At 36.8% G+C, this 26671-nt stretch overlaps 1 protein-coding gene across 5 annotated transcripts in view; it reads right to left on the bottom strand.

Moving 5' to 3' along the window:
• Window positions 1–8216: 8216 nt before the first annotated feature.
• The window catches only part of LOC105046229 (myosin-11), a 29084-nt gene continuing 10629 nt past the window's right edge, over window positions 8217–26671 (bottom strand). For 2 of the 5 annotated variants that reach the window (XM_010924742.4, XM_073258730.1), the window contains exons 14-39: window positions 23430–23467; window positions 23109–23235; window positions 22856–23026; window positions 22563–22694; window positions 22373–22482; window positions 22165–22225; window positions 21729–21906; window positions 21446–21651; window positions 21231–21350; window positions 20149–20247; window positions 19679–19888; window positions 14892–15031; window positions 13116–13227; window positions 12976–13026; window positions 12798–12881; window positions 12433–12603; window positions 12198–12353; window positions 11876–12082; window positions 11560–11703; window positions 11281–11351; window positions 11089–11188; window positions 9355–9411; window positions 9028–9084; window positions 8861–8941; window positions 8674–8756; window positions 8217–8569 (exon numbers count right to left, since the gene is read on the bottom strand). In XM_010924742.4, the coding sequence (XP_010923044.1) occupies window positions 8446–8569; window positions 8674–8756; window positions 8861–8941; window positions 9028–9084; window positions 9355–9411; window positions 11089–11188; window positions 11281–11351; window positions 11560–11703; window positions 11876–12082; window positions 12198–12353; window positions 12433–12603; window positions 12798–12881; window positions 12976–13026; window positions 13116–13227; window positions 14892–15031; window positions 19679–19888; window positions 20149–20247; window positions 21231–21350; window positions 21446–21651; window positions 21729–21906; window positions 22165–22225; window positions 22373–22482; window positions 22563–22694; window positions 22856–23026; window positions 23109–23235; window positions 23430–23467 (3090 nt within the window). In that variant the 3' untranslated portion in view covers window positions 8217–8445. Of the gene's footprint in view, window positions 8570–8673; window positions 8757–8860; window positions 8942–9027; window positions 9085–9354; window positions 9412–11088; window positions 11189–11280; window positions 11352–11559; window positions 11704–11875; window positions 12083–12197; window positions 12354–12432; window positions 12604–12797; window positions 12882–12975; window positions 13027–13115; window positions 13228–14891; window positions 15032–19678; window positions 19889–20148; window positions 20248–21230; window positions 21351–21445; window positions 21652–21728; window positions 21907–22164; window positions 22226–22372; window positions 22483–22562; window positions 22695–22855; window positions 23027–23108; window positions 23236–23429; window positions 23468–26671 lie in introns of those variants that run through there. The other 3 variants (XM_029264915.2, XR_012141780.1, XM_073258731.1) reach the window with 3 other exon arrangements.

The raw sequence follows: 26671 nt of genomic DNA on the forward strand, positions 1-26671 counted from the left end.
CCCTTCACATCTCCACCTCAAATCACCCCTTGGGAAAGGAGCTTCTCGCATCTTTCTCCCTTGATTGAAGCGGTTGGAGCGTGCCCTAGCCTCCACCGTTCTTCTTAAAATCGTCATTTCTCTCTGTCAAAATCTCTTTCCATCCTCTAGTAACCTTCCTTCTCCTCACCCATTTGATCTTCCGAGTCTCCCTGCCTGCTCTTGTGGTGAGAATGGCCCCAAAGATGAAACTCCCTCAAAGAAGGAAATCAGTCCGTGCGCTGGAAGAAGGCGTCCGTAGAAAAAGGCAAGCTTCTCAGACCTCCTCTGCTCCCATTCCGGCTTCAGCATCTGCACTAGGTCCCTCTCAGTCTCCCCTTAGCCCTAGAAAATCCCTCTCTCTGACAGAAAGGTAGAAACCGGCAAGAATGTGGATTTTAGATTCTTTGAAAAAGAAGGTTTCTCCTTTGGGACAAAGATCAAAAACCAAAGTTGGGGATTTTACTATTCTCTTAAGGAAGTTACATATGTAGACTTGGTTAGAGAGTTTTATCTGAATCTGCACTATGACAATGGAACAGTAACTTCTACTGTTAAGGAAATTGATATCTGCTTAGATCCTATTATTTTGGGAGAGATTCTGCATTTGCCCTGTGAGGGATATTCTAACATGGAACTCCTAGTGAAGGAAGAAGGGATCAATGTAATTTTAGGAGGAACCTACTCGGGAAGTCTAAATAAATTAGAAGCCAAAATCTTGTCAATTGAAATGAAAATTCTACATCAATTAGTGACAAAGCTTTTCTTTCCGAGGAGTGGTAGGCATGACCTCCTTTCTGGCCGAGACATTTGTATAATGTTTCATGTGATCACCCAAACCCCCTTAAACCTCCCTGCTTTAATGATTGAGGCCATGAGAGAAACACTGAATAGATCCAAAGCACATCTGCCTTTTGGTATGGCCCTCACACTGGTTTTCAGGAGGTTTGGAGTCAGTTTTGAGGGGGAGGCATCTACTAAGCTTTCTCACGCAGACACCATCAACCAACACACTCTACACCGCATGGGATTCACTAGAATTGATGGTGGTTGGATCAAGGGTACAGAAGAAAGAGCTGAGGAGAGAGCTGAGGATAGAGTTGAGGACAGAGCTGAGGAAGAAGGTCCCTCATCACCTCTCCATGACTTCAGGGCAGCATCTCCAGATATCCAGTTTATTTTAGATCCAGAGGCTGGCCCTTCAGAGTCCATCAGGAGGTACACACCAGTTCAGCAGCCAGACAGCAGAGCACCTCCTTCAGAGTTCAGATTGGCTGATGATCAGATTGAGCAGATTTCTCAGCGTGTGGCTTCCTTGCTTTCTCGTCAGTGGAGCACTTCTATATTTGCACCGGGATCCACATCATTAGATACATCTGATCAGACCTTGATCCCCCATATCTCCACTGTATTTCAGTTGATCTCAGATCAGTCAGTTCGAATTCAGCTGCTCGAGGATTGCATTTTGAGACTGACTGGGAGAGTACTTGACTTGCAGGCGCAAGTCTTAGCTTTGGCCCATCCTCAGCCACAGGAGTGCACTATTGAGGTCACAGACCTTACTGCGGAGGCTGGCAGGCTCAGAGGTGTATTGGAGGGTGGTTTTGATTTCTTGAGGAGAGAGATCAGAGGCTCAAGTGAGCATGCTTCTACACAGTTCACTGCACTGCTTCAGTCTGTTTCGAGAGCTCTGAACGTTCTTGATTCCATCAAGCTCTCTCTTGCAGTCCAGTCTTTGACCTCTGAACATTCTCAGCCTTCAGGATCATCTCGCCCACCTACTCGTGCCAGAATCTCCACTCGTGGCAGAGGCAGACGGGGTAGAGGACGAGCTCTTGGTCGTGATCCATCATCTCCCCACCCCATCTCTGATACATCTGATTCTGATCCATAGAGTCATGTGTTCTACTAGATCCTTGTTGTTAGTCATGTCTGTTGTTCTTTCTAGGATCTGTCTTTTGGGCCATGTAATGATATTAACTGGTTGACTTTTTTATTATGGAATATGTATTGAAACAACTATGGTATCAATCATCTTTTAATTATATATCTACTCTTTGCTGCTAATTCATATCTATGGTACTCAATAGCATATTTTGTTTAATGATTGCTGTATTCAGGGGGAGCAAACATTAATGATAAGCACAAGAAGTTTGAAAGAAACACTAAAGAGAAAATGTATTAAAAAAAAAAGAGGGGGAGTTAACAATGTTTGATGATGTCAAAAAGGGAGAGAAATTAAAGAAAAATATCAAAAGCAAGATTATTAAATGACTTAAAAATACAATGAGTGAATTGCTAAGCAAAAGTATCAAAAGAAAGATAAATAAAAGGCTTAAAAATAAAATGAGTGAATTGGGAGAAATTAAAATATCAAAAACAAGATTGCTAACAAAATGAATGAATTGCTAAGCACAAAGCAAATGAGCAACCTTTAAAATTACTTCTTAGACATGCTCTGATATGCTTTAAAATTAGACATGCTCTGATACATCTTAAAATTTGACATGCTCTGATATACTTTACAATTAATTCTTAGACATGCATTGATACATTTAATTGTTAAACTTGCTCTAATACTAAAACTAAATAATCAAATGAGAATGAGCAAATTTTCAAAATGCAACTTGCTCTGATACTAAAACTAAATAATCAAATAAGAATGAGCAAATTTTCAAGATGCTAAGAAATTTAAAAAATAAGCAAATGAGCAAATGAGATATTTTCAAACACGCAATTCTCAAATCATAAGGTAAATTCTGCTTTGCTCTGATAACAAAAATAAATTTTCTACTCTGATACCAAAATCACATAATCAAATGAGCAAATTTTCAAATCATTAAGCAATAGGTAAATTATCTATGCAAATGGGCACATGTATTACATGCCAAAAGAATCAATCTTCTTTTCAAGCAAATGCACTTACAAGTTGGTTGTAAATTTCCTATTTATCTTCAAACTACCTATAATGCATTTCATTCCTTTGAAATTCATGATCATTGATTCACATAGATGCTTTTGTTCAAGTGTTTTGTCATCATCAAAAAGGAGGAGATTGTTGCTCCTTAGATTGATTTTGATGATTACAAAGCAGTTGAAGGGGTACCAATGATTTTCACTTGAAAAAGACTTATTGCTCGTCAGGGGCAAAATTGTAATTTTATCAAAATCCTGATTTGATAGTATCAAATGATAGAACAAAAGATTTATGATCCAATGGTGAAAATTTTATTGATTTTGGACTTGTATTTTGAAAGATATGCATGATTGAAAATCATGAGTCGACCCATGAGTCGACTCATGGCACATGAGATGACTGGCACGCTGAAATTTCTGGCTGGCACAGACTTGGCACACCCTGTGAGTCGACCCATGAGTCGACCCCCAAGGCATGAGTCGACTCATGAGTCGACCTCTGCGGGTCTTTTTGCCAGTTTTACAGAACCATGGATCCTGTTCACTTCTGTGACGATTTTCCACAGAAGTCGACCCATGAGTCGACCCCCAAGCATGAGTCGACCCCTGTGACGGGATTTTTCCGCAACGACTAATTTTTTACCCATTTTAAATACTTTTAATGCTCATTTAATGCAGTCTAACGGCTCTTTTTTCAGTCTAGAATGATTTCCTCTATTTCTTAAAGCTATAAAAGGGACAAAAAGGTGAGAATCAAGAAGAGGATTCAAGTAGAGAGATTTTGAAAAAGAAATTTCTAGCCAACTTTTCAGCCCTAAGCAAGAGCTCATTCAAAGCTTTCAAGAAGCCTTTAATCCAAGCTCACCAACTCCTCAAGTGCACATTCAAGTCTCCATCCACCTTGAGAAAATCCAAAAAGGGTCTTCTTCTCTTGAGTAAAGTGTATTTAAAGTTATATTCGCTCATTGAAGGAGCTTTCTTTGTACTTATTTGTGCTATAAATTGTTATACTCAGTTTGAGTGATTGGTTTTGTTTTGGAAGGGTTCCAAAACAAGGGAAGGTTGATCCGAACCTAGAATCGGAGTGTATTGGGTTGGCTTGTACCTGTGAAACAAATGGTCTAGCTTGGGATAGCTAGAGTCGGAGTTTTCGACGTTTGTATTCGGGTTGAATACAAGATTAGTGGATTGAAATTCTCAAGTAGGAGCTTGGGGAGTGGATGTAGGTGCAAGGTTGGCACCAAACCACTATAAATCCTTGTGTTTGGTGTGTGTCTAATTGCTCTTCTTTATCTCTTCATTATTCTCTTGCATTCTTGCTCTTGCTATTAGCCTTGAATTAATTCTACTCACTCTATCTATTTAGCTTTGTCAAACATTTCTCATAAGTCATTAGTAAAGCTTAAAATTTTTAGAAACCCAATTCACCCCTCCTCTTGGGTTGCATAGCTGGGCAACAATAATGATCAAATAATTAATATCAAAATTTGAAAAGCCATCATGAACTTCACCCACATCAAGTTTAGAACTCCGGAATCATCTAAATAATAATTGAACAGGTATACTCAATACAATATATCAATATATCCTATTTTATTTCAGGGTCAACATCTCTCGTACTTACGTCAAGCTTTATTTATTGAAATTCAAGATATAATTCATCCAATTCTTTAATACACATCATATACCATTTTTTACAAAAAAAAATTATTATAATACCTATTGATCCGAAATTCAGACTTTGAATTCTTTCTGCTACTTCTATTATGTTTTTTGTAATCATAACCTTTATATTTAAATCCCACTTAAGTCATAGTCCTTATTGATCATAACCTAAGCTCTGATATTACTTATATCATGTCCTAATCATTTAATCCACAACCCCAAATAATCATAATCTAGGCTCTGATACCATAAAATATCATGTCCCAAATTTGGGATATAACACGACCATACTATCGAGAGATGGGGCCCACGATAACATAAAGCTAATCAATCATAATCAGCTAAAATCTATCAAATAAAAGATTTAATTTTATTATTCATCAAATAATTAAATCAATATTAATTCAGAGTGACTAAATCCAAATCTCAACATTCGTAAATAAATAACTATAAATCCATGATCATAAAATAAACTAAACTTCTGCTACCAAATTTTCAAGCTTGCTATGCAAATCTCCAAGCTTAAATCCTTCATCGATCCTAACTTTTTTTCTCTGTAAAAAAAAAATAAAAAGAATATGAGCTACATTAGTTTAGTAAGTAGAACTTGCGATTCCTTACCGGATCAAGCATAAGTTTTCTATGATAATATAATATTTAGAAAGTAACAGATATTATAAAAATAAATATTTTATTAAATATATAATAAAATGAGTTATAAACCTATCATGCATGCATAAATCATGTATATTTCACAATCATGAATCATAAATCATTCTTGTCATGTATTCGTATTATGTTTCAAAATATTGCTCACAGATATTCATGTTAAGATCATTATTATACCCATGACAAAGTCATATTTCTTAATCGATAGAGTTCTTATCTCGTATGCCAATTTTATTTCCGTTAGCGGGGCCATATTTCGTATGGATGCTAGCTTCGGATGTCGACCTTCTTGAAGAGATTCGTTCATAGCTATCTAAGAGCCTTTGAAATTTTTATATTTTTTTCTTAAAACATACATATACATAAATAAAAAAAAATAATAAAATTTATGCCTCATAATCAAGCTACTTTCATAAAACATATTTATGAAATTAATGCTCATAATAAAATATATTTTTTCATATCACATATGCTGATCCTTATTTTATGAAAAATATGATTTCATCAACAGCAATTCTTTGCATGAAAAATATGATTATTTAAAAATAAATAAGAAGCATAAGATCCACTTACTTCGTTCATCTTAGATCTTCAGACTTCATTAGAAGAATCAGCTAATCCTATTTAAAATATCAAATCATCATCAATTTCTATTCGATGAATATAATAAGATTAAATCATAAGAAAAGAAGACTGTTGACCGGACGTGTTGGACCATCCAGACATCAGAACAATTCAAGGCCCCCAAGCTGAGGGTCAGATTTAAGCGACTTAATCAAGGAATCATGAAGTACAGATCAAATCAAGGTCAAGATCAATCAAAAGGGTTCATTAATAATGGATTTGAAAGATACTTGATATGGCCAAATGAGGTTGACATACAGCATGGATATCAAAGCGGCTTCGGGTCATCTTGTTGGAGTCAACATAGATTCTTAGAAGATGAAGGCATGACTTGATACAGGATTCATAAACCTTCTTAGAGAGAGAAAGTCGATCATGAGAGAGAAAGTAAAGAGAGAATCTTCGTATCCTTCAAAAGAGGTAATCATGATTGAGATCATCAGAGATCATATCAAGATGACTCAATATAGATTAACTGTGATCAGATGCTATAAATTTTGAATAAGGATCGGACTGGGATCCAACCTACTGCATGATTTTTGAAGTGATTTCAGATCATCTTATTTTCATCTTAAATTTATCCTAGGATCCGTGATGCAGTTAGAGAGATAGTAGAAAGACCTTAGAGAAAGAAAGAGAGAGAGAGGAGAGAGAAAAAAAAAATTTCTCTCTTTTTTTCTTTTTCTTTTTCTTTTCTTTTCTTCTTCTTCTTTCTTTTCTTTTTTTCTTTCTTTTCCTGGCCGAATAAAAGAGGGACACGAGGGGGGACTTGGTGACTTGTGCTCCAGCGATGGCAGTGGGGCAAGAGACAGCCGAAGGCGAGGATCGCTCGATGAGAATTTAGAGGAATTCAAAAAAACAGGGGACCGCCCCCCCTTTCCTTGAATTTCTCCGGTCATTGACCGATCACTGACGGCCATGACTTTCAAGAAAGATAGGTAGAGAGGTCGGGGTCCAAACGTAGAGATGAGATGCTACAAACAACAGTGCCGATGGCCAGAAAAGAGAGAGAGATGGCTGGACTGAATAAAGAAAAATAGAGACTTGCCTTTTTGTGGATTTTCCGACGAACTCGATGGCCGGCGAGGGTGCGCCATGCCATGAGAAGGAGGAGAAGGAAGAGAGGAAGGAGGGTCAGGGCTTACCTCCGACTGTGGTGAGATCTCCGAATAAAATTTGAAGCAAACACGAAGAGAGTGTCGGCGACTTCAATGAAAAAATCCGAGAGAAAGAAGAGGGAGAAATCAATGCTCGTGGCCGGCTATGAAGGAAGAAGGAAAGGTTTTATAGAGCTCTTCCTAGGATTCCTAATTACCCTAGGAATCCTTGATCTAGGCGGGCAAAAGGAGGAAGAAGAAGACTCCTGTTGGGAGTCTTAGTTTTTTTTTTTTTTTTTTTCTGTGGGCTTGATGGGCCACAATTGGATGGGCTTGATTGTTAGAAGAGGATATTAGACTTTCTAAATATTACAGCAGAAGGAGACTACTAGATCAAACCCCCTTTTTGGGAATTCAGAAAGAGCAATGATTCATCTTAAACGGTGAGTCTAAAAATATGCATGCCGAATGGCAATTACGCATCATTGTTCGCCTTTCATTGGAGAAAAGGGGATTACGTCTTCCAGTGCACTGCTTATGAATCCCACAACCACCTGGAGTTCTTAAAAAGTCATCTGTTCTTGTAAAAAACCCTAATGCAAGATGAATCCAGGTCTACCGCTGATAATGGGAATGGAAGAGCCATCTAAATGAAATATATATTCTTTTGTCGACCGCATGTGCACAGTTCTCATGAAAAATCTTGTTATACTGATTGAGTAAATCAGCTTTTGATCAAGTCAGCAGTCAAAGATTGAAGACTTGCCAAAAGAGGAACTTTCAGACCACCAAACAGCTTGTTGCTTATATTCAGAGATACGTTTTAGTTTCTTCATCACCAACAGATTTATTGGGCGTATCATGATGAAAAGGCTATGATTGATTCTAACATTTTGACTCTCGCATAACACAATCGTTAGAGGAGTATTATATTGAAACCTCTATTTGTTGGATGCCTCCTTCCCAAGTTTTACAAGAGATGCTGATATTCAGCTTTTGAGAAGCAAGAACTTTCAAACCTGGAAACAGTCAAGTTTGGTTCTTGCCATTGTACGCAAAACAACTTTCATCCTATATTTGTATTCCCAACTCAATGAGAGAAGAATCAACTGAAAAAAAAAAAAAGAAAAAAAAAAAACAAAAGGAACCGTTCCTTCAGCTTGAATCAAAATTGAATCTTACATCCAGAAGAACAACACACCATTCAAAAATAGAGCAGGCCAACACCTTGAGTTTCGGCATCACCAACACAGTTAACTGAAACTGGAGGAAGAGTGCTGAACTTGCCTTCTGTGGAACTCCTTTGTGAAGCTGAATAACCAAGGCCCTCCATGTGAGAGAAGAATAACCCTCATCAAGCCGGAAGAATTGATCACTCCCACAGTTCACATGGCTGTCAAATTCATCGTAGGGCTGCATTCTGATTTTTGATGGTGTAAGTCAATGTAGTAAGTGTTTATTCAGAGCGTGGAAGCAGGAAAACAAAACCCGAGTTCTCCCTAACAAGCGGGGGTGGTTCGATGTCAGATACATCAATCTGTTCCATCGACTTCGATATGTCATCAACCGAAAATGGTATGCTGCACGTTCAATAAGGTTATATGAAGGATTTCCAGCAAAATGATGAAATATTTTTTTCTCAAAAAAAAAGAAACAAATTTGTAAGTAATAATATATTTGTAACCTTGAATCATCATCCAACAAGAACGAGTTGCTCACAGGATTGTTTGAGTCTTCAGTCATCAATACCCTCATATTTGATATAACCTAGTCAGAATTCCCGCTCTCATCAGAAATCCTCCATATGCTAAGTAGCAGTCCGAACAGTATCTGAACGAACAGCATCAAAATAAAGCTTACTTAAAGCTTACCTCTGGTGATACACTATGGGTGCCATACTTGTCATCCCAGTACATTGTACTGATCCGGTATAGCTGTTGTATACTGAGTACCTGTGAATGGAATAGTAGAGCTGGTTGGATTTCATGAAAGCTGTATGGAGAAAAAGCACAGGGGAACATTAAGAGGTTTCACTCACCGGGCAAAGATCATGGCTTATTTCATCCAATGTCTTCTTTGGTTTTTGATGGATAACCTGGAGAAACCAAATTTTCAAGACATATTCTCCAATTGGAAGAAAAAGGAATCTGAATGGTTGCCCACCTTGAAGATACAGAATTTTGAGTCTAGGAAGAGACGGTCTCAGTTTACTAATTTGTGCAGGTACTACAATATTTTTCTAACTTGAACTTGTACAACAGTAAATTCGTATAACAGAAAGAAAGACATACTAAAAAAAAAAAAATCCAACAAGGGGTTAAAAATTATGTGCAAACCAAATAGCAGTACAACAAGAACTCAGTACCAGGAACCCAATAGCCTGTCTGATATGCTTTAGCTCATCCCAAGCTGAACCAGCATACTGCAATTGAAGAATTATTAGGCAATGAAAAATAATGTTCACAAACTAGACCACTAACAAATTAAGATTGTCAACCAGTCCTGAATTCACTAAAACCAAAACATTAAAAGGTAGAATTAATAATGACTGCAAAATGAACTTTCTCTTGTAAACAAGATTAAAATTTAAAGAATTGAGATACATAACCAAAAACAGACAGAAGGCAAAGTTCTAACATTTTACGTATCTTAACCAAGGTTAGTAAGTTACAAATCCATTCCCATTTGAATTTTTTTCACTTCAACAACATGAAATTAGATCTTCCGGTATTAGTCTATTGACTTTAGAGTGAGGAATGCTAACACATTTAAATGTAAAGCACCAATATACTTATTCCCATCCATACATGCAGATGCAGCTTTATGGCAGCTTAGAACAACCTAAATATCCAGTCTCACTGATTAGAAAGAACAAGAGTATCAAGTATCAACCATTTTGTTAATCTATCATTTAAAGTCCAAATTTTTTGATGGGTTTTCATTCCCATGCCTCTTTTCGAGGAGACATTTGCAGCCTGGTGATGGCCTTCAACTCTCCGTGTATCTCTTTCTGACAAACTCTGGCAACTCCAATAACCATTTATGGGCTTTTCCCCACTTTCCTCTTTCTCAAGGAGACTCCACCAAAATCTCAGTCAATTCAAGAGAATGATAATGGCTCTGCTTTCTTATTCTTAAGAAGATAGGTGACTCCTTATGGTCATAACCACTCAGTAAGACACCCTAAAGAAAGAGGAATGCTTGGGAAATTGAAAAGATAAAATCCTAACTGGTCCACAAAGTCATCTTGAGAAAGGACGAGGAGAAACCCCAATAGCTGGAGGCTAGTGTGGTCAAGAGAAAATAATTATGAGTTTACTTGAAGAGTAAATCCAAGTAAACGGAACTTCTGGATTTCAGCTTTTAAACAGAAGTCATGCACAATATTTATTTTCTATTTTTAGATTGCAAATATAAAATAACTCTCTACGCTGCTTCAGATCCAAGTATACATGAATGAGTGGAAAATAGTGTCAGTGCACAGAATTTAAAAAGGTGTTGCTCCATAGCATTTTCTAGAGGGAGTGCTTCAGAAAATTGAATTAATAGGGCACACAATAAACAGCTTAAGAGATAATTTTATATGCTTTACAAAAATTGTTGAAGAGAAGAAAGGGATGGAAGAAGAGAAAAGAAAAAAAAAAGATAAAAGAAAGGGCCCTTAGAAAGTTATATGCTTTTTTTTCTCTAGAAAGTTATATTGTTTTTTTCTTTTATTGCTTAAGTTAAAAGGACTCTTATAGATAAAATTTACATGTGTAGATAATACCAAATTGATGATGCAAAATTTAACAGGTGATGGATATGGGAAACAACACCATGATGATGACTTTCTATCTTCATGCAATTTGTCAGATATTTCTTTGATTTTCTTATTTTTCACATAATTTCTGTATCTTTCCCATTTCAATATTTTCAAATATTGCCAGAAATGCCAAAACCAATTCACTGCAAACAAGCCAATATACTGGCAGACACTCAAACCACACCGCAACAAGTACTACATAGTTGCATTTGAACATAAATTCAGTGAAAACATTTTTTTATCAAACTGGGGTAAAAAATAAGTAAGCTCAAGTCAAGAAAATGAGGAAACTACCTCATCTGTTGCTTTATAGCACCAATGTTCTAGTTCAGCTAGTCCTGCTTTAACATATTCCCCATTACTAAATGAGCAACACTCCCTCCTTAGTAGAAGACTGTAAACAGAAAGAGTTCCTTGTAATTAATAAAAACTCTCACCACACCATGCCATGATGCATTTTACAAAGAAAACGGCTAAATCCAATACCTGTTAAATAGCTGTACATTGATGAAGGAAAATATCTGTGTGAATACCTTTCGAACTAAAAAGGGGGGCACCTGAGCACAGTAAAATGTAACAGTAAGAGATTTTAGGTCTATTTGACAAGTTTTGACTCATTTAAGTAAAAGCTAGATAACATCCAATCTGTTAACCCAGAATGCATGGATAGACCACTGAATTTGCCAGAACTTACTATAGAGACAAAGTTAATGGAAAAAAGAAAAAAAAAAAAAAAAGAGCAGCGGCAACAGAAAATAAACTAACATGATTTGTTTTCAATGTACTCAAGAAATTCCCAAGACTCTTTACAATCCCCTGCCAGTGAGCAATCAAGGCTTGCTGAGCTGCAGCACTTGCAAGCGAACGAGAAGATCCTTTCACTAAATTTGCCCTTGATGTTCTAGGAGCCTACATAATTCATGTACAGAAGTAACATGAATATACCAACTGAACAACATGAAAAACAACACTTTGCCTAAAGCAATATACATAACTTGCCAAAAATTAAAAAACACCAGCAAAGCCAACATTACATGAAAAGACCAACACAAATTCCAAGGACATAAGCACATAAATATACCTGAATGCACAGACCAAGCAAGGGAGAAATCTCTTTCTTCAGATTATCTCGGATCATTCCATAAATCTTTTCTACATATGCAGTAAGTTGTTGCTTGAACAGTAAAGCTGGATACTTTGCTTCCACTTGGCGCAACGTGTCTACTCCACCAACCAAGCTTCCATTCACAAAAGAAAGGTTTACACCTTGAGGGGTTCCCCTGAAACTCTAATACAAAAGCAATACACAATAAACATTTGAACTTGATAACTAGTTTTCACAAGCATAAACTTCCAACTTTAGTAAGCATCTTCGGATATCGACAAACAAGAAAATTTTCAACCTGAGTCATTCTCCCAAATAGAGAAGCTGATGAAGACCGCCGGCGTTGTGGAGCCATGCCTGCAGCACCACTTGCTTTCAGTGTACGTTGGAGTAGCAGTAACAAGGTCGAAGCATTCGAGAGCCAATAGGCGAGGACATCGTTATTCTCCTGGGTCTTCAACAGGTAAAGAAGAACAATTCAGTAGGGTTAGCTGGCTAATCAAAAACACAAGAATTCCAATCACACTTCAAACCTCAATAGCATGGCCTATAGTCTGAATAATACGATCAAAAACACTTGTACGCTCAACTTCAAAAGATCGCCAATGGAGAAGGCATTTGTATATAATACAGGCAGCGATTGGTCTGGTCCCTGCAAAGCCTAGGTGCTGTGCAATACACCGGATCAGCAGATCCTGATTCTCCTGTACGTGGCAATCAATGCAACAATAGGTACTCACACATGCCGAGAGACATGCAAACAAAAAGTGAAAAAGAAGGGTGGGGGGGGTGTTGGGGTTGGGGAAGAAAAAGCAACAGGCCCGTAAAGTTCCAGATCGTGAAGCATCGTTAGCAGGAAATCTAAAGGAATTAATGGTAAAGGCAGCTAGAAGTATACTTGTTGTTTCTCACTGAGAGATTTCTGTGGTCTATCTTCTACTTCAGAGTGTTCCCTTGTGGCAGATGAGGTGTTGTGGGGGTCCTAGAACATACATGTGGAGATGGTCAGAATAAATTATTCCAGACTTCTTAAACAACTATGAAACTATCAAAATACAAAATAAGCCTCCTCTTACTGCATTTGTTTTTGCATCACCACTTATTACATGACCACTCTCAGAACTCCTCTGTCAACAAAACAAAGGAAGTATTACAATGCGCACTATGTTGTAAACTCTCATTTGGGAATTCAGCATGATAGTTTTGTAGGATTCACCTGTACAGTTGATTTAGAACGTCCTGATAAAAATTTATTGGAAGCCATGGAGACAGCCTGCTGACGAAGTACTTTATTTTCCGATTCTACATTTGACATCTTCTCTTCAAGCCTAATTGAGAAAATATAGGTTTTCACTTAAATTAAATCACAATGTGCATGGTGAATACCAATCTCTATCAAGTATAGTCAACTGGCTTGGGATCATGTGGTTGCATATACTGTTTTTGTAATGAAAATCTTTGAAGGTAGGTGACTGAATGTTAAGACAAGTTATCAGAAGAAATGATGCTATTTATAGATAAGACAATGCAGCTTATAATACCGCCATGTCACAGTAATTAATCACAGAACTGATGCATTTTATAAAAATACTTGCATCTCATATAAGCAATAATGATCATATACTTGCATATCATATAAGGAAACAGCCTGTGTGTGTGCAGGAGTCAGGATACATACATTTGACCCTCCCGAGAACCATGCACTAGGATGCCCCTTTTTTGTCATATACAAATTTAAATAGATGATCAAGAAAATTTATTGTCATGAACAACATATAAGAAACACTGTAAAGGTGAAGAAGAAAGATTATTCTGAGATAATTTACTTTTTCCTTTTTTGAACAATACAACAGCGATGCGCTGCTGCTAGGATTTGAAGCCTGGACCTCTCCCAAGGGAAGCCCCAAGGCGGGGGGGTACCAACTGGCTGGGTTAACAGCTGTTGGCTGTTCTGAGATAATTTACAAAACCAGTCACTTCACACGTTACCAGCAAATGCTATTTAATTATATACACAAGCCACATACCTACCATTTTCAACACATGGATTTTAGACAGCATTATATGCCTGGAAGTGAACTATGTTTACATCAGTCAACCTAGAATTAACCCAGTTTTATAGTCACCAGATATTCACTGATCTTCAAAATGATAAGCCTAAAACAACTAAATCCACTATACTTCATTTTACCTGCAATCTTCGCCCCTAGCAGAACAGAAATTTTCACTCATGATTGTGCTTTTCAAGTTGTTGAGTATTAATTGATTAATTTAAAGAACTGAAACATGTTTTAAACTAGGAAAGAGCCTACTTTACTCATTTAACAAATAAGCAAAAAATATTTACTTTCGAAACAACACATAAGTCTTTAAGACAAATACAGTCTATAAAGTATATGTCTGAAAAAGATATTTTCCAACTGCAAAATATAAGTCATTTGCATCATGGGGAGGTCCCCCAAAAGCTAACTCCTGAATTCCCTGGGGACTCAACTCCAAACCAACAGGACCCAGAACAAATATGGAACCAATTTATATCTACATAGGTGCTGTTTATGGATCATCCAAAGACCTCGATGTCAATTGGGATAAGAAAAAGTACTAACTTGGTTTTCAGACAAGGGGTTTACTGTCCAAAACTGGTCTCTAGATTGCAGAGCATCAGTCAAACAAGTGCACCATCTATACTAAGGAAACTGAACTAGGCATCACAAGTCACGAGCAAGTTTTTCACAAGAGCTGGGGAGAAGGCCAAGCAAGTGGCATGCAATGGTTGAAAACATGAGAACCATTTCCTTAATCAACAAATCTCATCCCATTTATATGAGTCAGCTGTATAAGCTTACCATCCATCTGAATGAAAAAAAAATAAAGAAAGAAAAAACTCGGCTAAAGGAAAGCATTCATAACATTTCTCAATGCAAACAATTAAGTCCTTGGAAAAAAAGTTGTTAGAAGAATAAGAAATCCAACACCCAGAAAGAAGTTTGACCTATTTAAAGAATCCTGAAGTTGATGTACTTTTCCTGCTGCCTCTTCCAATTTTCTTTGTCCTTCTTCACTTATTCTTTGAACTTCAACATATTTCTTTTCAAACTCATCAGCTCTTTCTTTCTCTGAATCTAATGAGGCCTACAAGAGAATAAAGAAGAACAAATATAACAAACTTTGGTGCATTGCCTTGGTGCTATGTGCTACGCTGGAAATGAGTATTTATGGAGAAGCACTTAGAATAAGTGCTTCTCGAAATTTCAACTTATAAAACTGCACAAGGCATAAAGCAATTACAAATCATAGAACTGGCAACTTTATCTCATCAGGAAAAATTCTCAATCTAATAAGCAACCTGGAGTTTATAGCACCTACTCTAGTGGTTATGACTAACTTTGATAAGCCATAGGCATAGCATAACCATTCAGACTTAGCCCAACTATTTGGGGAACCAAATTTGTTAAACAGAAAATGACATTTTCAATATTAAATTTTCATGTCTATCTTCAAATTCATGTCTCACACATTTAAATAAGTGAAAAAAAATTGCATGCTTCACTAGATTTGGCTAAACAGATTCCATCCAAAGATACAAGAAATTTTATTGCTAATGTTATACTGGTTACAAAATATCAATTTGGCATGCAATCCATTTAAATATGCTTTCTAACAATTTCATAGAAAGTAAGGGTGAAACTTGCGTTGAGTTTATCTTGACCCGACCAGCCGAACCCGCTCATTAGGTCAAGTGAGGCCAAGATTTTATGAACTCAGGGTTGGTGCACGCTCACAAATCTCAACTCAACCCCAAGTTTGGTTGGTCATGGCTGAGCTTAAACCCAACCCTCGCCTAATCCTAATTTAATCGAACCTGATCCAACCTGATAAATGAAATGAAATGCGACATGCTTATGTCTTATTGAACTACATCTATAGCTCTTCTTTAGTCAGAGAATAGCATAAACACACGAAAGCAAGATACCAACCAATCCAATATTAAGCCATCCAACTTGAGTTCAGCTTAAGGTTGGGAGATACTAATGAGAATCAGAAATTCCGCACCTATTTTAGGCAAAGATGTCATAATTTAAGAATCGTGGGATTTTGAATAATTGAGAGATTTTTGAGAGATTTTATCTTGCTTCCATCTTAGAGAGATTTTTTCTTATTTCCATTTTAAAGGAATTTTATTTTGTTTCCATCTTATTTGAGAGATTTTATCTCATTTTCACATTGAGAAAAAAATTTCTTTCCATCTTAGAGAGATTTTATCTTGTTTCCATCTTGTTTGAGAGATTTTATCTTATTTTCATATTGAGAGATATGATTTTCACTTTTATTAGGAAGTGATTTTATTTTCATCTTATTTGAGAGTCTATTTAAAGAGTCCTATTGTATTGGAGGAGACGGCTTGGAATGACAACTTGAAAATCCTAAAGTGGGCTATTTTTCTCTCTTAACTTCTTTGTTTTTCTTTGGCAATTTTTTCTTCCTCTTGATTTCTTTATTTTCCTTTCATTTTATTTTTCTTTCCTATTTGCTATCTTGATTTTTCTTGGCGTAGCATTAAATTGGTATTAGAGCCCTATCAGATCGCTTTCTGCGCACTGTGCAAATTACTTTGAGGTAATTGATCACGTCTCATATAAGGTACAGTTGCTTTATTGAATCTTGTGACTTCTTCAAATTGTGGGTAGCTTCTATATTGCTTAGGTCCTTTTTTTTATTTTATACTTTCCTAAACCCAAAAGAAAAAAAAAAGAAGAAAAGAACTCGAATCATTTTGTTGGCCTCATTTTGTTCCCATTTATCTTCAGTAGCTTGGTTATATTACATCACCTTTTTGATATTGCACGAGTTAAAACAACATAGGCACTGCATTTGACTTTACATTCTTCATGTGAGCATTGTGGCTAAATTTCTCTGTGATTATAATATTTTAGCCTAACTCCACTTTTGTCCTTGCCCTTCCTTGCTATCATGACCATTGGCAATTTGAAAGATGCTCAGTCTGCTATGAAAAAAGAGCTTGAATTAGTTAAAAATACCCAAACTGTATTTCAAGAGACTTTAAATCAAATATGCCAGTCATTAGACCGACTTCAAATTAAGCTTACTGAGTTTCGTACTAATTAGATTGATCACTGCGTGGACATAGCTAATCTCATCGGTCAACAGATCGAATGCCAACTATCCCTGAAAGAGTCAAGACTAGGTAAACAACCTCTAGAAGATGACTATACCAGTAGTCTACCCATTCATCAGCCTCTTCTCCAAACTCTTAAGCCAACTGATGATTCGAGTCATGTCTTGTAGACCAATCAGTCCTTTCAGATCCCTCCAACCATGGGAATTGAAGGTGAGGAAACTTTACATGATGGCCCCATAGAAGACTTTCACCCTTTAGAGCCAACTTCTTCAGAGGAAGAGTATGAGGAAAATTATGAGGATTTAGGAGAGCATGTTCATGTCATGAGATGTACCATCACCACTCTTGCAGACTTTGAGGCGTGAAAACGCACTAGCACTTTTCATACGTATGCCAAATGTGGGGATAAGATTTGTCAGCTTGTCATCGATGGGGGTAGTTTCATAAATGTTGTGTCTAAGTCTGCCATTAGTAGATTGAAGCTGAAGTCTCAACCTCATCCTCATCCTTATAGAGTTGCCTGGGTAGATAAAACTTCATTTTCTGTTAGTGAGTGTTGTCTAGTACCAATTCAGATGGAAGGTTACTCTGCTAAGATTATGTGTGATGTATTATCCATGGAGGTTGCTACTGTCTTGTTAGGTTGACCTTGGATTTATGATATAGATGCTCATAACTTGGTAGGGAGAATACCTATATTTTGATACATAACAATAAGAAAATTAGGTTAAACCTTGCTAAGCCTAGTGAGTCCCAACCTACAAAAAGAGATGAGAGTCCTCTTCAAATCTTTAGTTAGAAGAACTGTCACATCTTAACTCGTAGAAAATTTGAAAAAGAGAGTTGGGAGCCTGGAGTAATGTTAGCAGTCATTCCTAGGGGTGAGATCCACTTGACTTCGAACTTCCAAGATAACCCACCTCCTGAGATTAAGCAGTTGATGGAGTTTAAGGATGTGACCCCAGAGAACATACCAGATAGTCAAACAGAGGTTATAAACTATAGCCTTGATGATTTGCTTAAGTGTCTAGTTGGCGATAGACCTGGTACATGGGATTTGTTATTGCCTACAGCAGAATTTGCTTATAACAGCTTAGTGAATCGATCTACTGACAAGAGCCCTCTTGAAATTGTTAATGGCCTTAATCCTCGTCAATCAATTGATCTTATTCCCTTACTTATGGATAACCGCATTTTTAAACCTGCCACCTCCTTTGCTCAACATATTCATGATATTCATGCCAATATTCAGCAAAAGATTGCCATGAGCACTGAGAAATATAAACTTGCTACTAATGCTCACCATAAAAATGTAGAATTTAATGAGAGTGACTATGTGATGGCTCATATTCGTCCTGAACGTTATCCTAAACATTCGTTCAAGAAATTGCCTGCTCGAGCTACTAGTCCCTTTCGCATCTTTTATAAATTTGGACCTAATGCTTATTATTTAGAGTTACCTCTTGATTTGAAGTTTAGTCCAATTTTCAATGTTGCGAACTTGTTTCCTCATCGGGGCACATTCAAACCTCCTACTATGTCTGCAAGTGTTCCTACTGATTGTGCTACTTCATCTTCAATGTCAATCCCAATTCTCCTTCCACTGCCGTCGTCGTCGTCATCGGACCGCATTGAGTGCATTATCACTAATGAGGTTGTTTCTTCTACTCATGGTGGATTTCAAAGATTTTTGATTAAGTGGCAAGGCCTAGATGTCTACCGCAATTCCTTGCAAGAAGTGAGTTCTTTCCAGTCAGGAGGAAATGATGAGAATCAGAAATTTCATACCTATTTTAGGCGAAGACGCCGTAATTTACGAATTATGAGATTTTGAATAATTAAGAGATTTTTGAGAGATTTTACCTTATTTTCATCTTAAAGAGATTTTATCTTGTTTCCATCTTAAAGAAATTTTATTTTGTTTCCATCTTATTTGAGAGATTTTATCTCATTTCCATATTGAGAAAAATTCTTGTTTCCATCTTTAGAGAGATTTTATCTTGTTTCCATCTTATTTGAGAGATTTTATCGTATTTCCATATTGAGAGATATGATTCCCACTTTTATTAAGATGTGATTTTATTTTTATCTTATTTGAAAGTCTATTTAAAAATTCCTATTGTATTAAAGGAAACAGCTTGGAATGACAACTTGAAAACCCTAAAGTGGGCTATTTTTTTTTCTCTTAACTTCTTCGTTTTCCTTTGGCTGTTTTTTCTTCCCCTTGATTTCTTTATTTTCCTTTCATTTTATTTTCCTTTCCTATTTGCTATCTTGATTTTTCTTGGTGCCACATCAGATACAGGTTGTGATAAGTTAGGCTTAGCCCTCAACTCAATCCAACCTGCACAAGTTGCACCCTACTATAATTTGACACAATGAATGCAAGCATTATTAAATTCTATTTTCTCTTATGCATGTGAACAAATTTAGTCATCTTAAGTGCTCTTATATTTAGGAACTAATTAAATTCTATTTTCTCTCATGCATGTGAACAAATTTAGTCATCATAAATGTTCTTAAATTTAGGAACACCACACCAAAACATATCATATTAGTAATGCATATTATATTGGTAATGCATATACACCACACCATATCATATTAGTAATGCATATTATATTATCACAGGAAGGTACCTTCAAGTGTTCCACCTCTGCTGTCAAGGAATCAATTTTTTCAGTGTCTTGAACAAGAACAGTGGTCTCCTTGATAACAGGAGGTGCCTCTTCAATAGCCTTTCTAGCAGCCTCTCGTTCCTTGACAAGCATTGCATTTGTCTCATCCACTTTATTCTGTGTTGCTTGGAGAGAGCTCTGTAATTTTGTTATCTCTTCCTCCAAGTCCATCTGCATCCATTCACAGATCATTAAAACATCAGTCTATGCGAAGATCCAGTAAGATATATTTACTATGCACTGTCAGCTAATTAAAAACTTACATATATGTGAACAGGCAACTAAACTATCCATGTCAGTGGCAAAAGAAAAAAGTGATACATGTGACAGCTATTATTAACGTGTATCACCCTATAAGAGATAAAATATGAACTCCAGAACTCCAGCGATGACCCACTGGAAAAATAGTGAAGAAAATGTCTAAGTAGTACCCTCTTTCGCTTCTCCAACTGTAAACGCCATGTAAGTTCTTCCACCTTTTTTTCAAGCTTATCCTTTGCTTCTTTGAGTGCACCTGTTTCTCGTGCAGCCTGAAAAAATAAATAAATAAAGACAGAGAACCTCAACGTGATAATATGCTTCTAACTACTGAACATGTGGCATTCTCTGAATCTAGTTACAATTCAGATAACGTAGTTTCGTTATCCAAAATATACCGGCAAATGGGGCAGAAGAAACAGAATTATGTGATCTAATCATCACTTTTCACAACAACATATTAATGTGAAACTTTCAGTTCCCTAATTAAAAATCCATGCTATTCCCTCTCTGTTAATGTTAATTACTTTTCTATTTAATAGGGTACTGGGGTAGCATAGGTTACCATTACAATACACGACTTACAAAGGTGACATCTAAATTTAGGAATGACATGTCAATCACATGGTTGAAATCAATTGAGGAGTTTCAGGAATGAGCATTATGTGGAGCAAAGTAAGCTGTTATCTTAGTGCACATGCCATCACATATGCAAGGTCATGTTGAACTACTATATATCATTTGGTTAAGGAAGTTCTAGAGCCACAGGGACTGGCGCAGAGAGTTTTAGTAATCTTTACATTATGAAGCTCTGGTTTTAGTAAATCTGGTAATGTGATATTAATAGACAATGACTTTTCCTTTTGATCATCGTCTTCAGTTTGATTCTACTTTTTTCTTAACTGGTACTTCTTTCTCCTTGCTTTCCATCCTCTAAATAAAGGATCCTCCAAAGAATTCCAACATGTCTGAGCGAAAGGTAAGCCGACTTTCTAGCAAAGCAAGGAAAGATTTTGACAAGCACTTTTGCATGCATGTACCCGAGGTGGGAGGTGGCATGTCAGTTACTTCCAAGCTTCATCAGCTCATCAGGGATCAATTTCCATACACTTTTGCTACTGTTTAGTGGAAATGCCTGCAAGCCTACTTACAATGCCACATGTATCACAGGAAAAGAATGAAAAAGCTTGCTTTTTCATCAGAAGCTTGTGTTCATTATCTTGCATAAATAGAAAAACCTGATCAGATAACCAACCATTTTGAGTTTGCGGAGCTCTCTCCTTGCAACTCTTCCCCTCCATCTGCACTGGGTGACAATGGATGCCCTCTTTAGCATTTTATGATAAGAGTGAGCTCTATGACAGCGCCAATAAGCCTACAGAGTGGATCAAGAGGACAGCAATACGCATAAATAACAAAGTACATAAATGATATTTTTGAACAAATGTAACATAAAAACTTCATAATAACCTGAATGGCAGTCGCCGCCTTTGTTTGCTTCCTAAATCTGAAATCGTTCCGAGCAGCCATGGCCCTAAAAGCAGTTTGCAGGACAAGAACTGACATTTTCAAATGCGTATAAGCCTTCTTAGCCTGGTATGTGCGCAAATGTTTCTGAACTTTAATTGCAGCAGCCTCTCTTCTCATGCACTCATACAGCTTACAAGCCAATCGTCCTACAAACATGCCATACTGAGGTCAGTAATCAACAAAAGAAACCCAACGGACTAACATCAACATGAGCTAAATACACCTCTCCATAGTGCCTGAACATCAATGGTAGCCTTCCGCAATGCAACAAACTGTTTCCGCATAATATGTGTTCGTATTTGGCGTTGGATAGCTTTGGCAGCATTGCTAAGTACTTCAGCTCTTCGAGCATCTAACTCAGCCATCTGACCAGCTCTCAGGAAAACCTTTGTCTTTCCTATCTGGAAAACCAGGAGGCGATATGATATATACCATCAGCACTATATGAAGTTCTCGCCAATACTGGTCTATGATATGAATTAATGCTTAGATAATTTTGATAACTTCAGAATGAAAGGAAAATTTAAAGACGCTAGCTAGATGCCTCATGCCTCAGAAACATTCGTGAAAGAACAAATCACGTAATTATTGTACGCACTTATTCCAGTTAAGTATGGCTATGCATAATGTTATAGCAACAAAGATGGTCCAGAAGCTACCTGAAAACCTGTTAGGCCTTTCTTTTCCAGAATTTTTTTGCATGCCACCTTTTCATCATAGCTGTTCAATTGCAACATATTAGAATGAGAAACACAAAATTACAAATGACGCAACCATAATTAAAGAGTTCAAGAAGAAACCTGACATCACTGGGTCAAAAGCAAAAACATAACAAGTATAAAACCATTAACTAAAGGTCGAACATACTTTCCCTCCAAAACTTCTGGAGCAAGAACACCAAAACGGTGTAGAAATTCATAAAATGTGCGACGGGTAGGATATCCAGCACAGCTGATTCTGATAGCCTCAAGAACACCCTAACGCCACCAATAGTTGTAAAATTTAGAACAGTATAATTGCAACAATAGAAGATCATCTAAGTTTGAATTGTACTCACACCACACCGCAATTGCTGCATGACATTGACATTCTCAAATATGGCAGGTTTTAGAAGATTGTTTGGCTTCACACATCTAATGTAATGAGGCTCTGTCGAATTCAATGTGTCCATCAGGGCCTGTAGTTGTTGCTGCAGGAAGTAGACCACAATAGAGTGAGGTGCATATGTTATTGCAAAGAAAACCTGGAAAAGTCTGATAAATGAAAGGTATAAAAACTTTAACTCTTCCATATATGAAGGAGGCATGTTTCTGTTGATCTTTAGCTGATTAAAGTAGAAAGATTATACACCTTAAAACGAGAACCAATGGAGGAAAACTTAGAAGATTTGTTTGTCTCCTCAGGCAGAGGAGGAAAAAGGCCAGACACAAAAGGGCATTTTGAAGCACTCAACAAGTCTTGGTGTTCTGCCACCACATAATCTTTATTTTTGTCTAGAAACTGGTCAGATTGATATAAAACCTGATAAAAGAAAGGAAGGAATGCTTTTAGAAAAATAATAATTCCTGTTATAAAAAATATGAGCAAATTCATCAAAACTTACCTCGCCAGCATAATGGCATATTGTGAAATCTGTACGAGAGAGTTTTGGCTTGATGAAGCGCTTGTGTTTACTGAATGTTTGATAAAGCTTTTGAGAAAAGGTTTCATGTGTTGACTTTGGAAACATACTGGTGAAATGAGGAGAAAAAGATGATTAATAGTACAAAAAAGGCAGCGAACAGATTCACCAGCCAAAAATTCAAAAAAAGATTTGGTGCACATTTGACAGCTTCTATCAGAATATTACTAAGTATATTGAATTCACTTCATTTAAAAGAATATGTTGGGTCTTCAAAAAAAGCAAATAAAAACATTGCCATACCATGCTTCATCAAGGAGTGCAACGATACCTCCAGGTTTCTGCAAATAATAATAGAAGTATAAGTTTCCTATAATATGCAGTTTCCAATTTCATATGCGTGCATTCAGAATCCTTCACTAGTAAATATAAATTGATTTTGCTATGCCAATGTAGTCATAATACACCATCAAAAAGGGCAACATCAGATTCTAAGTTTTTTTTACATAATCAGGATTTAAGGAAAATTATTATGGAAGAAGCAGTAGACAACACAGTTAATCTTTTTGGATCACTCAGGTGTAATGCATAAACTAGTCAGGATTTTAACAAATACAAAGATTATGGCAAAGTACTAGAACACTACATTTGTGGATATACATTTAACAAAGTGTCTTAACTATCCTGTAAAAAATGATTAATATTGTCAGCAAAACTAATTAAAAAAATAGAAGTGGATTCTGCATGTGTTTTTAAAAATTTCCCGGATTCATTCTAAATTTTAAAAGCTACCTTCTGTAAAAGGGAGTCCAAGGCTACTTTGATACAAGAACAGGAAACATACCAAAGAATATATTTGCTGACCAATCCAATTAGATCCACATTGTTGATCTAAATAGGCTGTCTAAAGATGCATTGTTGTAAAATGGGATGTAAGAGATGAGTTCAACCTACTCCAAAAGAATAAGACTATAAAATGTGTCCGTAAAAGAAAGGTTCATAGGAAAAGTGTCAATGGCAGGCACAGGTACTGGTTAGCCATTTTGGCAAAACACCTTCACCCCAAAAAAAGAAAAAACTCTCATCCCTCACTTCTTCTTCCTCTTTTTCTCTCCTTTCACTCACTTCTTACTCTAAAATAGCATATTTATTAAGTTTTTCTTGTAGGACTGATGAGAGACCTCTATGTTTTCCTTATTGCTGCAGATTTGTTGGTGGGGAGCAGAGACATGATCAGTAGAGACCTGCAAGACCTTTCATCAAAAAATGAAAGGACCTCAAATCCTCAATCTTAAAGCAAATCAATAAATATTTCTCTAACCTCATCACTTTCTTAGGTAATTTTCTTCAACAAAATGTTGGGGCCAGCCAAATCTTTTTTCCCCCACTTGTCATAGATCTCTTCATATGAAGTTCTCTCTCATACAGATGGTTTAAATATGGGAAGGATGCAAGGAGACAATATGTTAATGTGGTCCCTAGGACAGTAGGGAATAATTGTGTATGCTCCAAGTAGTTAGGTTACTTGTGCACATGGATTCCACGCTCTCTCATTGTTGTCGGCCATAACATGAGATTCTGCAATTATGCTGAGTTCATCACGACCTAAGTTTTATCCCTTTGTTATAAGCATGCATTTGAAATCAGCTATATAGTTGTTAGTATGAAACCATAACAGGAAAGCTGAATGATCAAAAGATTCAAAACCAAGGTTTACAATCTCGGTATTGTCTCCCGTGCTGGTACCGAACTAGTACACCTTGTACCAACGGTCAGTATAATACATATCTCAATACTGACACTCGATATGGGGAGCATATCGGGCAAGGTTTTAAGTTCCGGTGGGATAGGGGCGTCCTGGTCATCCTATCCCATTTCTATGAGAAAATGGAACCGGGACCGGGATTAGGACTCCAAAACACATCCATGCTGAGACAGAAGAAGAAAGAGAAATGAAAGGAATAAAAGAAGAAGAAAAGAAAAAAGTGAAAGGAAAGAAGAAGGAAAGAGAAGAAGAAGAAAAAGGAAATAAAGGAAGGGATAAGAAAAGAGAAGGGAAAGAAAGAAGCAAAGAAAAAAAAGAAAGAAAAAAGAAAGGAAAGAAAAAGAAAAGAAAGAAAAAGGGGTGATAGATAGAAGATATCTACCGGGATGCATGCTCAGGATCGACGTCGAGACAGAGTGGAACAGTGGGGCATCCCATTCCATGGAGAAACCAGAACACCCCTGTCCCACGAGATTTAAAAACTTGATACTGGGTTTTGTTATCCAATTGGTACAATATGATTAGCCTATAGCGGATGGTATGATTCGAGATTGCAAACATTGATCAAAAGATTCAAAACTATTTGGTCGGCAATGGATACCAAGTATTTCTTTTAAGGGCAAAAGGAAAAGAGGGTAACTTACATATCTTTCACTAGGAGCTAAAGGAAAAGTTTCCAAAATAGAAGACTAGGAATATAAAGCAATGGAATGAATGACATGGTTGTGGATTAGGATGGAGCCACAAATCAGCCCCTGTTGTTATGTTCCTTAAAATTTCGTTGGAGACATGGGATGTATTGAGGATGATGCATTATAAGGATATCAAACATTGACCAAGATATTTCACAGAGCCAGAAATGTATCAATCCCCTACTGCAGATTTTAATGCATAGAGAAAGCAGAGGTTAGATTTTCGTGTTGCTAAACTTATGTCAGCATCTTAGTACTAGGAAATTTGTATTTAGGATACTGCATTGACTTTGGAATTTCCACAAAAACTTGGTCCTGCACAAGCCCCCGAATCAGGTCATGCACATGCACATGCTCCCACTTAAGCAAATATGGGTAGATTATGCCATATGAAAAAGTGCAAGCCTCTTCACTCACGTAGGATGAATTTCCCTACTTATACAAGGGGACTCCATAAGTTAACAATTATTCCATTAAATGATACCTACTTATATCAACTAATCAGACAATGTTTCTTCCAACAATCACTATATATTGTATGCGGAGACCATTGTGGAAGCTACAATGGAGGTATATATCTAGGGAGAGACTAAGGAAGTGGAACCACAAAGTGCCCTCATCGTGGATTTTTTAATCATAAAGTTGACACATGTTAGGATCTATATGGAAAGTTGGTATGAACAGTACGGGCCAATCAAGCTATCGTTATATAAGATCAATCCAACTACAACAAAGCTATTAAACCCTTTAGGGCCTGTTTGGATGATTGGGTTGAAAATTCTATAGGATTCATAGACTAGGCTAATACAACCAGCAAAATTATAGGATTACAATCCAGGTTGGGCTTATATTCTCAAATATTCAGGAATAGCTTTGGAGTGGACCAGCTCGAATCCCATAGCCAATCCGAACCCCATGAAATGGGATTCGAACTAACCTACTCCAAAGTTATTCTTGGGTATTTGTGAATACAGGGCTAGCCCAGCCGGTAATAATCTTGCTGATTGTATTTGCCCAATCCACAAATCCTATAGGATTTCTAGCCCAATCATCAAACGGGCTTTAAGGGTCTGTTTGGATGTTTGGGC

The sequence above is a fragment of the Elaeis guineensis genome, chromosome 5 (genome assembly GCF_000442705.2).
Source record: "Elaeis guineensis isolate ETL-2024a chromosome 5, EG11, whole genome shotgun sequence".
Lineage (NCBI taxonomy): Eukaryota > Viridiplantae > Streptophyta > Magnoliopsida > Arecales > Arecaceae > Elaeis > Elaeis guineensis.